This window comes from Delphinapterus leucas, chromosome 20 (assembly GCF_059928025.1).
Source record: "Delphinapterus leucas isolate spDelLeu-1000000601 "Yukka" chromosome 20, BTC_Dleu_Yukka2, whole genome shotgun sequence".
NCBI classification, from domain to species: Eukaryota; Metazoa; Chordata; class Mammalia; order Artiodactyla; family Monodontidae; genus Delphinapterus; species Delphinapterus leucas.
In genome coordinates, this window is record NC_143148.1 from 43108638 (window position 1) to 43124836 (window position 16199).

At 48.2% G+C, this 16199-nt stretch overlaps 1 protein-coding gene across 6 annotated transcripts in view; it reads left to right on the plus strand.

Moving 5' to 3' along the window:
• The first annotated feature begins 4857 nt into the window (after positions 1–4857).
• CDH1 (cadherin 1) overlaps positions 4858–16199 on the plus strand; it is a 78860-nt gene continuing 67518 nt past the window's right edge. For 2 of the 6 annotated variants that reach the window (XM_022583350.3, XM_089902387.1), the window contains exons 1-2: positions 4858–5038; positions 5939–6053. In XM_022583350.3, the coding sequence (XP_022439058.1) occupies positions 4985–5038; positions 5939–6053 (169 nt within the window). In that variant the 5' untranslated portion in view covers positions 4858–4984. The other 4 variants (XM_089902390.1, XM_089902392.1, XM_089902388.1 and 1 more) reach the window with 4 other exon arrangements.

The window sequence follows — 16199 nt, forward strand, 5'->3', positions numbered from 1 at the left end:
ATTATACTTCAGAAAAGCTGGACAAGGGTCTTCCTTGGTGGTCCAGTGGAAGACACTACAATTCCACCGCAGGGGGCACAGAGTCCATCCCTGCTTGGGGAACTCAGATTCTGCATGCTGCGCAGCACAGCCAAAAAGTAAAAAAAAGCCGGACAAAAAAGGACGGGGAGACTTTTACAAATACAAAGAGACTCAAGGAACATATAGCCCAATGCAAAATGTGACTCGTGCTTGAATCCTGATACAAACAAATTGTTAAAAAGACCTTTTTTAGCCATTAGATAATATTGAGGAATTGTGAATTTTATTAGGTGTTATTACTTAATTGGATGATGGTCATGTTCTCAGAGATGCCAACTGACATATTTACAGGGGAAATTACGTTATCTGGGATTTGCTTTAAAATGGTCTGCAAAAATAAAAATGCAAGTGTACATATGTATTGGAATGCCCAAAATGGAACACTAATACCAACCAGCGAGGATGTGGAGCAACAGGAACTCTCATTCACTGCTAGTGGGAATGCAAAATGGTGCAGCCACTTCGGAAGCCAGTTTGGCAATTTCTTACAAAACTCAACGTATACTTACCATACAATCAGCAACCATGCTCCTTGGTATTTACCCAGAGGAGTTGAAAACTTACATCCACACAAAAGACTGCACATGGATGTTTATAGCAGCTTTATTCATAATTGCCAAAACTTGGAAGCAACCAAGATGTCCTTCAGTAGGTGAATGGATAAATAAATTGTGGTACATCCTGACAATGGAATATTATTCAACGCTAAGAAGAAATGAGCTATCAAGTCATGAAAAGACATGGAACAACCTTCAATGCATATCACTAAGTAAAAGAAGCCAATCTGAAAGTCTACATACCTGCAAAAGGCATACCAAAAGTTTTGCCTTTTCCAGAATGTCATGTAATGTGATTCCAACTACATGACATTCTGGAAAAGGCAAAACTTGGGAGACAGTAAAAAGATCAGTGGTTGACAGGAGTTTGGGGGGAGGGAGGGATGAATAGGCAGGCAGGGCACAGTGGATTTTAGGGCAGTGAAATGACTCTGTATGGTACTACAATGGCGGATTCACATCATTATGCATTTGTCCAAACCCATAGAACATACGACACCCAGAGTGAACCATAATGTCAGCTATGGACTTTGGGTGATTATGATGTGTCAGTGTAGGTTCATCAGTTGTAACAAATGTACTGCTCTAGCGGGGGATGTTGATGGGGGTGGCTATGTATGTGTTGGGGAGAGGGTATTTAGGAAATCTCTGTACCTCCTACTCAAATTTGCTGCGAACCTAAAACTACTTTTTAAAAAATAGTCTTAGTTTTTTTTTTTTTAAACTCAGGGATGAAAATATGAAACAAGATTTGGTACAACGTTCACATGTTACAAAATTATACAAATTGCAAAAAATAATTGTTGGCACTAGATGATAGATACACGGTGTTTCATTATAACTATTCATGGTGTGCATTATACTATTTTTCCTTGTGTTTGAAATAAAAATGTTCCTTGCAGACGTGAGTGGCTGAGCTGCAAAGGGCGGTACCCCTATCAGTTACCACATTTTAACAGGAGGCTGAAGTGGGATATCCAGTTCCCTCCCCGGCGTGCTGGCAGGCAGCCCGGCCCAGCAGAGGTGTCAGGAGCCCCCAGGAGCAGCTAGTATGGAGCCTCCTCTCCCCACACAATGGGGAGTCTGATCTGGCTGCAATCCCCAGCAATTCCACTTTCCCTGGGATTCCTCCCCAGCCGGCTAGGGGGTTGGGCTCCTCTTGGCTGAGGCTGGGGTAGGGGTGCCCCTCCCAGTCTGAGTGCCTTTATTACCACCCCTTTGCCAGAAGATGAAAGGAGCAGGACCGCCTGGGGAGTTAATCTTTAGCCTCCAAGCTGACCAGTTGCCAGGACACCCAGGAAATGAAAGTCGTCAGAGACACACCCTGCAGGCAATAAGGAAATCTGGTGTTGGTCATGCCAATGACGGAAGCCCGGTTAGCACCAGCGGTAGTAGAGTCTGTCATCCACCTAGAATGGTACCCGCAAGGCCTCCGGTCAACATTTCTTTCCCTGGTTAATGCCTGAAATTCTACCATTAACATTGGACTGGCCCTCAGAGAGAACTCAACTTCCAAGATTTTGATTTTTCTTTCCCCGAGTTGAGAAGCTAATGAAAGCAATGGACCTTACCACCTGCACCAACAGGTTTGCTAACAGTCTTAGGAGTTTCACGACCACTCACGCCATGAAGCCCATCCGTAGACACCAGGTTAAGAACGCCTCGGCGGAGTTTACTGGTTCCAAAGATTTCCTTCCTTTGAAAGAATTATACCCCAGAGCTCTCTTTAAAAGGCAAATGACCTTGGGAAGGTCTCAAAGACTAAACAGCCCCCATGAAAGAGTTTTTCCAAGCAGAGGCCAGAGATAGCCTAAGAGACTTTAACTGCAGGGCTGGGAAAAGGAGAGCCTGGGGGTGGGGAGGCTCCATGGGGGCTCACAGTTTTGCCTGGAACTGGAAGGGGAATGTATTGAGCCTAGAGTGCTAATAGCTAACTTCACGGAGCGCTTATACGAACCTTGTGAATTAAGTGCTGCCAACATCCTCATTTTATGGATGAGGAAACTGAGACTGGACATGCTACCCAGATAGTGGCAGAGCAGGAATTTTAACCCTCCATCAGCCTGAGATCAGGCAGCAGAGGCTCACCTTCACCTGCTCATTTGATCCTCACAATGAGGTATCCTTTTTTGATGGAAGAGGAAATTGAGGCAGTTCACTGAGGGCCACACAATGCCCTGTCTCCACAGGAAACCCCTGTGCATCCTCTGTTCACCCTGGCTCACCCTGTACCGCTGAGGGCAGGCAGCCCTTCCTGGCCCGCTCCCTGGAGCTTGGAGAAGGGCTTGCCGAGAAGTCTGAAGCGAGCTCATGCCTGACCTGTCCTCACTGCCCCTAACTGTTTTCTAAGATGCTTTTTATTGAATTATCAGAGTGTAATGGAGGAGTCGATGAGAGCTGCCGTGGAGTTACAAGGCCAGGGCTTTGTGGGAGGAGGAAAGCAAAGCCCTAAAGTCTCCCTGGGCTGAGTGATGGTATAAAACATGAATTTTTACATAACTGAGGGGAAAAAAAATAAACGGACAAGCCGCCCCATGGGGGAAACGCCTCTTTCTGTCTTTCCATTTTCTTGCTTAATGCACTGTCCTGCAGGAGCCTCAGTGGGAAAGGAAATACTGGAGCCTTTTCCCTCAAAGTCTCCTGGTGGGTTGAGGCAGAGAGAGAGCCAAGATGCAGAAATCCAAATGGCCTGGGCGTGTGCTCAGAAACCCATTAAAATGGAGGGGACAGGTTGCGGGGTGGTGGCTGGACTGACCTGAAACAGTGTCTTCGTTCAAGACAGTGCCTCTCCTCTGGGGTTGAGAAAGTAGCCTCAATGGGCTCAGATTCACTTTTAGCTCTGGGTGAAATATTGTAAACATGGTCTTCCCCATGAGCAAGTGGGAAAGGGGGTGGTCCGTTCCAAAGAACAACCTCCCCACCCAACACTTACTGAGCAGTTGCTACCAGGCAACAAGCACTCTGCTTAGTGATTTTCTTATATTAGCTCCTAAGGACCCATTTATACAGATGAAAATACTGACTTGCCCAAAGTTGCACAGCTAGTGAGTGGCTGACTCCACACACTGTAGTGCTTTTGTTTGTTTGTTTGTTTTTGTATTTTTCCAGCTTTATTGTGATACAATTGACATATAACATTGTGTAAGTTTAAGGTGTACAAAATGTTGATTTGATACACTTACATATATTGCAAAATGATTACTACCATAGTAACTAACACTTAGCTAACACATACCTAACTCATAGCTAACACCCCCATCATATCACATAATTACCATTTCTTTTTACACCTACTGTAGTTCTGATCATGATTCAAGGGTAGAGGGAAAGATGGTGTCCATTGCATGGGACATAGAAAGAGTTATTTGCAAATGAAAGGTTTGGGTGATCTCTAATGGATCTCTTCCAGTCAACATTAAAGGACAGATTGAAAACTGCAGCTCCTGCTGGCGATTTTGTGGGACCACATGAGGTGAAGTTAATAGAATAGGGGCTCTGGAATCAGAGGGAGGTGGGTTCCAGTCCTCTATCACTTCCTACTGGCTTCAAATTCTTTATGCCTCAGTTGTCTGCCTATCAAATGGGAATAATAACACAGCTCTTGTGTTGTTTTGAGATGAGATTAAATGAGATGGTTAATGTCATGCTTAGCACGGAGACCGGCACAGTAACTTTTAATGCCCAGCACCTATTGTTAACTATTATCATCCCTCACCTCTGTATCGAGCTTTTGTGGTGCAGCAAACATTGGTCTTATTAATTGTATGACAACTTCACAACAACACAGGGAGGCTCGGTGATTATTATTCCCATTGGGAAGGTGGAGAAACTGAAGCTTTGAAGGGCGGGGGGGCGGGGGGGCGGGGTCCCGCCCAGTGAATTGATTTGCAGATTCACGAACCGATGGAGACCTGAAGTTAAAAAGACAGAAGTAGTTAAAGAGTAAAATCCTTTCTGGTCCCAGGTGTTAGTGAGCCACCGCGAGGCTGGTATTCAAACCTGATGGTAATAGGAATCATGGAGCCCTACCCGCTGCTCTGGCTCTACAATCCGGTCACCGGGTCGGCATGAGGCTGGGGGGCGGGAGCGGGGGCGGAGCGTCCGCCCAAGCCAGCGGAGGAAGCCCGAGGCCTTTCCGCGCCGGTCATTGGCTGCGGCCGGGCAGGTGCATCCTCAGCCAATCAGCGGTGCCGGAGGCGGGGCCGCCGAGGCTCACCTGGCTCCCGCGGCACTGCCCAGCTCAGTGGCGTCCGGAACCCTAAAGCACCTGTGAATTCGCGGAAGTTCTGCCAGACTCGACCCGGCCCAGCTCGGCCGGACCCTACTCGACCCCCGCCCGGCCCGCCATGGGCCCTCTGTGCCGCAGCCTCTCTGCGCTCCTGCTGCTGCTGCTGCTGCAGGTACGTTGGGTCCCCTGACTTTGCAGGAGACGCCTTCCGGACCCACCAACCGCACCCCGGCCCCCAGCCCCTTCCTCTCTTTCGTCGTCCCTTCCTCTCTCCTGTCATCCCCAGTCCCTCTTCTTCCAAGAAAGTTTGGGTACAAAGGGCCTGAATGGCCTGGAAACTGCGCCGCGCTCTGGATTCCACGGAGAAGGGAGTGGGAGCGGGTGAGGGTGAAGGGCGAGCGCGGCTTTGCCCACTGCCTCCCGCAAATGCCTGAGGTGGGGGGGCGCGCCTCACTGCAGCCTCCGGGGACTCGGGTGGGCTAAGGGCGGGCAGCGGAGGGCATGGAGTAGGGTGGGCGTCGGGGTATGGGGTAGGGGAGCCCTGGTGCAAGTCCGGGGGGAGCCGGGAGTAGTAGGAACGACCCCTGAGGTAAGGCAAGGGGAACCAACAGATAAAGGAGGCACCTGCCCTGTAAAGAAAGGGTGGTAAATAGGTATGGGGACGTCCCCGGGACAAGAAAGTAGGGTCAAAAGGGGTTGGAACGCCCCTCGGTCTGAGGAACTGGGCTTAAGAGTGGGAGCTCTCCCGGTATAGGGAAAGTGGAATTTGGAAGCGTAAAGATGCCTCCAATGAAATTAAAAAGGAGACTGGAAGGAAAGGGGTGCTAGGTCTGGAGAAGGTGACCCAGCAGCCGCCTCTCCTGGGAAGTCCTGGGGGCTTGGCGGCCACAGGTTTCCGAATGAAAGAGTTTGGCGTGGCTGCCTGCCCGGGGGGATGGGGATGGGCATGGGGGTGGGTCACTCCCACAGTCCTGGCGCCGGGAGCGAGGGAGGGGAGGCACTGTTGGTTTCGGTGTGGGCGGGAGGGGACCCTCTCAAGTCACCCGGGTTCCATGTCTTTCTCCTACCCCAGGTCTCATCGTGGCTCTGCCAGGAGCCGGAGCCCTGCAATCCCGGCTTTGGCGCCGAGAGCTACACGTTCACCGTGCCCCGGCTGCACTTGGAGAGAGGCCGAGTCCTGGGCAGAGGTGAGGGCGCGCCGCAGTTGTCCCTGAGCGGGGTGGGGTGGGAGTGGGAAGGGTCCGAGAAATTGCGCACCCACACCCCTGGGCTGGACTGGGCGAGCCCCTTCTTCCCTGACTCAGGTGACACCCCTTTGTAATTTACACAGATGCAGGGATCTAAACTTTTGCCATGATAGAGTAGTTGGGGTTGAGGGGGCTATCTTGTATGGTTGACTTAGTTATGGGGGGCACTTATTAGAGGCCTTCAGTGTGTCTCATATTGTCCTGACCACTTTATATATATAATTTTTTCAGGGCTACTGATTTTTTTATTTTTTTAAAAGTTTTGGTTGCATTGGGTCTTCATTGCTACGTGAGGGCTCTTCTCTAGTTGCGGCGAGCGGGGGCTACCCTTTGTTGCGGTGCGCGGGCTTCTCATTGTGCTGGCTTCTCTTGTTGCAGAGCACGGGCTCTAGGCCCGCAGGCTTCAGTAGTTGTGGCATGTGGGCTCAGTAGTTGTGGCTCGTGGGCTCTAGAGCACAGGCTCAGTAGCTGTGGTGCACCGGTTTAGTTGCTCCGTGGCCTGTGGGATCTTCCCGGAACAGGGCTCGAACCCATGTCCTCTGCATTGGCAGGTGGATTCTTAGCCACTGCACCACCAGGGAAGCCCATCCTGACCACTTTGAGACAGTCTATCATTTTAGGCTGCAAAAACCTGATGTGTGGGAAGAGGGTGGGGGTGGGTGGTAATTCCCGTGGTACAGATGAGCAAATGTGAGGCTCAGGAGGGTGGAGCCCACTTGCCCCAGGTTCAGCAGAGCAAGAATCTGAGCTAGGATCTGACTCCAAGGCCCCATTCTGCAACATCTCTGGGATGACTGAGGAGCCCTCTCTTAGTCACCAGACTGTGGCTTTTGCTCATAGAGATGAAAACATTTTGATACAGGTACCATTCCCCCAAGGAATAATGGTGTGTGTGTGTTTGTGTGTGTGTGTGTGTGTGTGTGTGTGTGTGTTTCAAAAACCTGGTAGCTCTGACTCAGGGAATGAAAACGGACACAGTGTGCCTCTGGGTCTTATCACTGTGATAATCAGGATTCTAGAGTTTGCTTTGTTTCACTTCACTGTTGCCCAGGAGTGAGAGCAAGGGAATGTTGGTTTCTCTTCTGGTTTCACTGATTCCCAGGTGCTTATTTCCTACCAAAGGACTTTCTCCTCCCTCTTGATTTAGTTGGTAGGGCAAGTATCATAACAATAAAAGAAACACTTTTTGAAATGAGAAATCACCCACAGTTCCCCTAAGGCAATTCACTGTTTATTCTTCCAGTGTTTGGCCATGTGAAAAATCTACAGCAATCATGCTGTTGTCTGAAAGTTTTTTTGAACTTTGAAAGTTGTTCCAACAGTAGGAGACTTTTTTTTTTTAAACAGCTTGATTGATTAAACATATTTGCTTTTCTGAGTCACGTCTGTGTTGTGTGGAGCTTTCTATTGGGTCAGAAAGGAAGTGTTGTCTGCCTGGTTTTGCAGTGGGTCCACCATTACTCGGCCAGTCTCTGCTTGATGTTCTGCCCGGCCCTATGCTGGGCCCCCGGGAGTGATTGAGGAGATATAGGGATACTTCATCCCTGCCCCTGGTATTTCACACTCCAGCAGGTTGCTAAGAAATGTCCCAGGACCCGCTTAGAGAACATTGTGGGACATGGGCACTTAGGTGGCAGAGTATGGGTGCCCTGGGGTGTTCTGATGGGTATCAGTGGGCAGTGAAGACTGGCTTCTGGGAGGAGGCAAAGTTGACTGAACCTTGAATTCGGGGCAAGGGTTAGAAATGGTGTGTGCATCTGTGTATGAGGTGTTGCAACACAAGTGTTGGTCACTTTGTTTTCCTTCACCAAGACATCTTTGTAGCACCAAGGGTGGGTTAGTCTAGTTTTTATTCCCTCCACCACCACCACCAAGCTTTTGTATCTGACCAGTAATAATGTTATTACATGTTAATAATAACATAAATGTTATTATTAATAGCCCCACCTATTCGGTTTTGAACCAGACTCTGGGACAAGCGCTTTACATGTTTTACCTCATTGAACTGTGTGACGGTGGGTACCATTGTTATTTCTGTTTTGCGATGAGGAGACTGAAGCATAAGGCAATTTCTTGATCTGCTCAGGGAGCCACAGCCGGTCTTTCTCCCATTCTTTACGCTTCTCAATAATCCCGAAAAAAAAAGAAAGAGGGTATTTGGGGAATTTGTGTCCATCGTGAAATAGGCATCATCCTCCCTATGTACCCTGGAGAGCAGAGGTGTTGATAGGGCGGGACTCCGAGGGGGCTGGTGGTGATGGAGGTGGGCCAGACCTGGTGGGAAGTGGAAGGGGCCTATAGCTGGTAGTGTTGGTGGGAGAAGTATCCTCTGGAAGCTGCTTGTGTGGCTGGTTCCAGTTCCCTTTATGTCCACGTACCCAGCCCCAGTCAACAGATTTCCTGACATTTAATTTTTTTGGCCTTTTTGGACGATGGGGTCTCCTACCACTCCAATGTGGAATCAGATGAAAGCGCCCTTCTGGTAAAATCACACATGCAATCAGGGAACTGGCTTTGTGATTTAAAAAGGCAGCCAGGATTTAGGGAGGTGACCTCATTCTCTTTGGACAGTCCAGGAAGATGGAGGCATGCAACATTAGTACCAGGTTTAAACATTGGCCCTGTGGGGAATTTGCTGCATGGGAGTCTGAGAACAAGGAACCTATTGCGTTATGTCCACAGGTGGCTGAAGAGTGTCACAAATAGGGTTTTGATTAAACTTAGAGGATCTTGGGGTGGTTTTCTGGGGTCGTTCCTGTGCCCTGTGAGATGGCCAACCTCACAGTCTCACTCAGCTTTGTGTTCCTTTGATTTCTCTCTACGTTTTTAGAATGGAGAACGTACATATAAACGACACCAAAACCACAACTGTAAACTGGTTCTTTAGAGTTTCTGATTATTTTCCTTTTTTTTTTTTTTTTTTAAAGCAAAAACTGGTTTGAAAAACCCAGGCTGTTAGACAGTTTCCAATCTCAGGATAATACTTGTGCACTCAGCTTTCAGTTGATTGAGGGGTGGGAAAAAAAGCAGGCAGGCTTTCAAACCAATGGTTTCCTTGCTTTGCTTCCTCCTCCACCTGACCTTGGGCAAACAGGGCTTATATTTTGGGTTTGAGCTCTGATTGCTTGATGGATTGACCTTGCTCACAGGCATCCAGCTGTAAGGATTAAATACACCCATTTCCTCCTTCTTCTAAAAGATGTGCTGAAAGGTGATGGAAACGGTATGCAGGCCCCCTAATTAAACTAGACTTTATCTATCTATCTATCTATCTATTTATTTATTTATGGCTGTACTGGGTCTTCGTTGCTGCATGCAGGCTTTCTCTAGTTGCGGTGAGCGGGAGCTGCTCTGGGGGCTGCTCTTCCTTGCGGTGCGGGGACTTCTCACTGCGGTGGCTTCTCTTTAAAGTATTTTTTTGCTTTTTAAGTTTTTTTTTTTTTCCTTGGCTGCGCTGGGTCTTCGTAGCTGCGCACGGGCTTTCTCTAGTTGCGGTGAGCGGGGGCTACTCTTCGTAGCAGTGCGCGGGCTTCTCATTGGGGTGGCTTCTCTTGTTGCGGAGCATGAGCTCTAGGTGCGCGGGCTTCAGTAGTTGCGGCACGTGGGCTCAGTAGTTGTGGCACGCAGGCTCTAGAGCGCAGGCTCAGTAGTTGTGGCACACGGGCTTAGTTGCTCCGCGGCATGTGGGATCTTCTCGGACCAGGAATCGAACCCATGTCTCCTGCATTGGCAGGCGGTTTCTCAACCACTGTGCCACCAGGGAAGTTCCACGGTGGCTTCTCTTGTTGTGGAGCATGGGCTCTAGGTGCGCGGGCTCAGTAGTTGTGAAGCATCGGCTTAGTTGCTCCTCGGCATGTGGGATCCTCCCCGACCAGGGATTGAACCTGTGTCCCCTGCATTGGCAGATGGATTCTCAACGACTGTACCACCAAGGAAGTCCCTAAACTAGGTTTTAAAAAACAAATACGGACGCCTGCTTTGGGGTCACCTTACATCATAGGATCCCTACTCCCTCACCCCTCCAACTCCTAAACATCACTTCCCTGTTACATCTGTGTCAATGGTTGGTGCAAATCTCCCTGGGGAAGGAGACTAATGAGTCATTCTCCTGCCCTTGCCTTTGTGTCTCACAAGGAGTGGCAGAAAGTCCTGAGCCCTGCAAAGCCATCTAAGGAAGGCTGGCACCTGCTGCTTCTGTACGGGGCCTCTAGACCTGCCTATCCTCTCAGCCAGGTGTTTATGGAAATCCCTGTTTGCTTTCTGGGGCTTTTTATTGGGTGAGCCTTTTCCTCCGAAATGCTCCTTCTAAGCCTTCCAAGCGCAGCCCCAGATAAGCTGGATGCTGAAGCAATCAGCTCTCACATCTCCCAGAAGCTGCCCATACCCAGAAATCCCTAAGAGACACCCATCACAATCCAGACTTTCTGGGTTTCCACTCTGCCTCAACCCCCATCTTCTTTCAGGGCTGTAGGCTTTCAAGGAAGGGAATGGGCTAGGGCTGGTCAGGATAGTTCCATGAGTATGAAAGACCAGGTTTGAATTTCAGCTACTAGCTGTGTGACCTTGGGTAAATCACTTTGCTTCTATGAGCCTGTTTCCCATCTGTAAAATTGGGGGGTGGGGTGGGCAATAATACTTATAGGTTTGTTGTGAGGATTAAATATCCATATTTGTTTATTTGTTTAGATTCTCTTGTCAACACACGTGGGTGCCTATTGAGTGTCAGCACTGGGCTGAACCCTGGGATTACAGTAATGAATAAAGCCGAGTGGGCTGAACATAAAGTGAGTGAGAAGGATGGTAAGGAAACAGGAAGGAGTCATTAAATAGTGGCTCATATTTCTTAGCGACAGAGTAGGCACTCGTATTATTTTCAACAAATGAATGAATGAATGAATATTTACTACCTCATACCTTGGCTTATTTTCTTCCTCTCAAACTGTGGCCTTGGGCCAGCGCTCAACGTTGATTGTAATTGGCAGGGAGAGCTGCGTCTGTTAGAACTTTCTAAGATGCTTGTGAAGGCTGCATGCCCAGCCAGTGGCTCTTGAAGCCAGACTGTAGTGATAAGTGTGTCCCAGGGATACAGTGTACTTAGTGCTTCCCTCTGAAAGCCACGGAGGGCACAGAGGGGAGACCTCAAACCCGATTCTGGAAATGGAAGGGCAGTTAGACACTTTAAAGTGTTTTTTTTGTCTTTGGTCCATTAAAAAAAATTGTGGTGTCTCTCTCTCTCCCCTCCCTCTCCCCTCCCTCTCCCCTCCCTCTCCCCTCCCTCTCCCCTGCCTTTTCTCTCTTACTATTGTAAGTTTTCCTTTTATATACTTCAGCTTTTGCTTGTTACTGTTGGGAGCGTTTTAAGCCCCCTCTTTCTGCATTTTTCCTCTTCCCTTTCCTTCCTGTATCTACCTCAGTTCTCCACTCCCCCACCTCCCAAGGCCCAAGAACATTTAGAAGGTTCTTGAGTCAGACTGCCTAGATTGAAATCCAGGTAATGCCCCTTGCCAGCTGAGGGACATTGGCCAAGGACTTTCTAAGCCTTAGATTCCCCTTCTGTAAAATGGGCATAATAGTACCCATGTCACAGTGTATATTAAGTGCCCAATGAATATTACATATTAAAGCCCCTGGAGTATTTGGTGCCTTCAGTTTGAGACTCTCCCTTGTTTTACCTTTGGTTCAAACGTTTCCCTGTGCTCTCTCCCACCTGGCAAACCAGCCAAACCAGTTTCCTCACTCTCCCTGTTTCTGTGTTAAAGCAAACACTGCTCTGCAAACAGCAAACAGTGACTAGACCAAAGTGCCCTTTGCTAGGAAAGGAAATGCTGCGGTGTTTTCTTGCTTGCCACTGTGCAGTGTGCTTGGGAAGGGCTGGAGTGGGGTTGTCTGTGGACCTGCCCATGAATATTGTTCAGAATTGGGGTGGGAGGAGTGGGCAAGGTACAAAAGGGTCCGGGTGGGGGGGTGCAGGAAATCAGGGTGACCTTGAACCTGGCAGCTTTTGCTTGGTTTTTAAACATATTTCATAATACACATGGCTTAAGGGTGCCTGTCTTTTCCCTATTGCCAAAAAACGCTCTGCCCCAGCCTCTGAGACCATGGTTTACCCACATGGCTAAGCATCAAATCACCTGGAGCACTTCAAAAACCTGAAAATTCACTGAGCTGCAGTCTCTGAAGGTGGGGTTCTGACATGGCATTTTTAAAAGCTCCCCAGGAGTCTGCTGCCACCTGATTCATCGCCCTGGACAACTCCAGTGGCGAGATCAGGAATGTTTGATGAATAAATACCCAGTGCCAGCCAGGGTGTGGGCATCTGATTGCCCATCCTGAGGCCAAGGATCCAAGGGCACCCTTGATAGGGGAAGGATACGGCTGGTCGACCTGCCGTGCCGGTGAAGGAGAGCTCTGCGGGCACAAATTAGAGCAGACGGAGTGGAGATGGGGGGTGCCCAGAGAAGCAGCCAGTGCTGGGGGCCCTCAGGGAGATTCCAGGAATTCTCTGATACGCCCCCTCCCTCAGTGGCTAATTCCAATATACTGGAGAATGTCACTGGGGTGGGAAAATATTCAGAGGATATTTTCTGAGCGAGGAGTGCTCAGTTTTACCCCCTGGATCTTGGTGAATGAGAGGACATCCTTTGCTGGGAATAGAGGAGAAAGTAGGAGCAAGTTGGGGAAGGAAAATTTATTCTTGGTTAGGAAAGTGTTAAGTTTGAAGGACCCAGAAGTGGCATCATCTGGAGGGTGTTTGGGAATTTCAGGGCTGGAGCTTGGGTGAACAGCAGGCACCAGTTTCAGTAGGAATTTGTATAGGACAGTGGTCTTTTCTCCTTAGTCTTGTGTCAATAGATGCAGAGGTTTTACAGGGACCCCACACACTGGAGGAGAACATAATGGAAGGGCTATGCTGAGAGTATTTATTTGGAGGCGGCCAACAAATAAAAATAAAAGTATTTGTTTCTAACCAGTGTCAGGAGTGGGGCCTGCAAAAGTGGGTCCTCACAGACCTGACAGCTTGGTTAAGCCTCACGGTGGCCCAAGACGGGAACTGTCATTATCTCCTACAGACTCAGAAGTTGGACAACTTGTCTGAGGTCACCCAGCCAGGTAGTGGCAGAGCTGGACTTCTGTCTTCTAAAACCCGTGCCCTTTCCCACGCCCTCGACTGCCTCGTTGCCAAACTGCATCTCCAGTGAAACTAATTCACCTTTCTAAGGCGAGTTCCTCCTGCCCTTTGGAAAAGAGGTCTTTACACCTTTTGCATCTTGCTACTTTTAATTGTGTTGCTAGAATTCAGGCTTTTTTTTTTTTTTTTTTGCCTCTGAAGCACCTCTTTTGTCTTTCGCCTCTGAGCCATTTTCAGCCTCTGTCCCTTTTGACTTTCACTTCCTAAAAATGCTAGGTGAACTGCACTTCTTTTACTTTCTTCTTTTCGACTTTCTGAGTCTCTGAAAATGCAATTATACTGGCATTCATGGTGGGTTGGGAGGGAACCTGTCCTAAACAAACTCATGTTCCAAGTGGGACCAACTCAAGGTGTGGGCACCAAGCAGAGGTCTGGCTGTGGATCTGTCCACACTGGGAATAGACGGAGTGTGCCCAGATCCCTGTGAGCTCAGATGTTACTGCTGGGAACTTCTGGGGTCTGCCTGAAGAGTTGAACCTGTTCCCATGAGGAAAATCATAAATGGTGGCCAGCACAGGACCCCGTGGGATAACTGGCCAAGGTCTAGATAATCATTAGTGGGCTTTGTAATTAGAAGGGCTTGTAACAATCCAACAGCCTTTCAGATTTATGATACCTGGGCAGGTTGAAGGCTAAGAAGAACACCTGTTTGTGTGGTTTGGTACTCAGACTCCCAGGAGAGTTTTCCCCAAAGACGTTTTTGAGTGTCTTCACCTCGATGCAACAGCCTCCTTTCTGGTCTTCTTGCTTCCTCTGCCCCTCTACCAACAGCCTTTTCTCCACTCAGCAGTCAGTGATGGTTTTTAAAATTTAAGTTAGAAAGCATCACTCCTACTCAAAATCCGCCAGTGGTTTCCCATTTCACACAGAACGAAAGCCAGCGTTTTCTGTGACTTACAAGCCTTCCATGATCTGCTTCCCCGCCCACCTCCACCCCTTACCTCTTGTCCTGACTGTACTTAGAACACACCAGGCACATTTCTACCTCAGGGCCTTTGCACTGGCTATTACCTCTGTCAATAATTGTTTCCCCCTGCTACCTGCATGGCTCACTCCTTTATGTCTTAACTTCTCTGCCCAAGTGTCACCCTCTCAATGAGGTCTTTCTTGAACACCCTATTTGAGGCAGTAACCCTTTCCCCCTTCTTTGCTTTGTTTTCCTCTGTAGCTCTTTTCACCATCTAACATGTATTTCACCTGTCTATTGTCTTTCTCCTCCCACTAGAACAAAAGCTCCAAGAGGGGGACTTCCCTGGTGGTCCAGTGGTTAAGACTCCATGCTCCCATTGCAGGGGGCCCAGGTTCGATCCGTGGTCAGGGAACTAGATCCCTCATGCTGCAACTAATATCCCACATGCCGCAACTAAGACCCAACACAGCCACATAAATAAATAAATATTAAAAAACAAAAAACAAACAACAAAAAAACTCCAGGAGGCCAGGGGCTTTTGTCTTGTTGAGCTCACCGGCTGTATTGCACCTGGAACTGTTCCTGGCCCATAGTAGATGTCAGTAACTATTTGTTGAATGAAGGAATGAGGTTTCAGAGTGTATATATAGGTCCGTACATATCTTTTGCTTTTAGAAGCTATTCCACTGTGCCTTTTTCCAAAAAATAAAATGAGACCTAATTGACATATAACATAGTAGTTTCAGGTGTTGTGCTTTCTGTTTTAAAGAAAAGAGGGAACTTTCTCAGTACCAGCCACAGAAAGGACACAAGGAGAAGGGGATGTTCTCAGGGCATGTGTCTCCACTTGGCACTCCCCAGTTTCTCTGAGCCCTGCACACTGCTGGTGTAACCTTACCTCATTGTCTTGTCACAAAACAGCTTGCAGTCTAGAGTGTAAAGGTCAGATGAGCCATTTCTGCCCCACACTTCTTGGTGTAAGGAAGCACCAGATCAAAATCTAAACAGAGATCTGAGCCGCCAGGGCCATCTGTTTGGTTTCCTATTGTCTGGTGACACCTTCCTTGAGCAAGGCTTCCAGATACACCCAACACCTTTCTCCTGGGTATCGGCAGCATCCTTCAGGCCCATTAATTGTTCAAGACCCAGTTTCCATTCTTCCAGTTTTTGGCAATGCGCAGGAACCTGAAGGGAGCTTGTAAAGAGATGCAAAAAACTCAACGACAATAATCTACGGCTAACTCAGTCATCTCACGGCCAAGACAAAAATCTCACAGCTCCGAAATTCATCTGATCAATAAATATTCACTGAGAGAGTATTATAGGGTAGTATCTTATAAATCTTTATGTAAGATGCATCACTTCGCCTTCAGCAATATAATGCCTAATGGGCAGAGTTGCCAGATTGAACATCAAAAATATAGGATGCTTTATTTGCCTTCAAATGGTTTGTATCAATTATTGCTCAAATTAAAGTGGCCACCATCTGCAAATGGAAAAAAAAAAATACAGGATGCCCAGTTACATTTGAATTTCAGGTAAACAATGACTGATGTTTTAGTATCAGTATGTCCCATGCAATATTTGAGACATACTAAAAAAATTGTTTCATCCTCTCTTCTTATCCTAAGCAACATTGTACAGATAGTACTAGTACATACTATGTGTCCAGAACTCTTCCCAGATGCTGTCTCTCTCCCTTACACCTCACAAAACCACTGAGAATTGACAGACCCTGAGCAGCTGCGTGAGAGAGTGTAGTTCACTAGGACAGGAAGTGGGAGAGCCTGGCCGCGTGTTCAGTGGCTGTTGGTCTCCAAAGTCTGTGCTCTTTACCGCAAGAAAAGCCAACTAACCAGATGGTCTGTGAGCAACCAGGTGAAGGTGATGGATAGTTCCTGCTCTGAATGTCTCGGGGAGAGAAGTCCCTTGGGACGACGGAGGCATTTGTTCAAGGAATAAATTTGTTGGGCACCTATCTAGCACT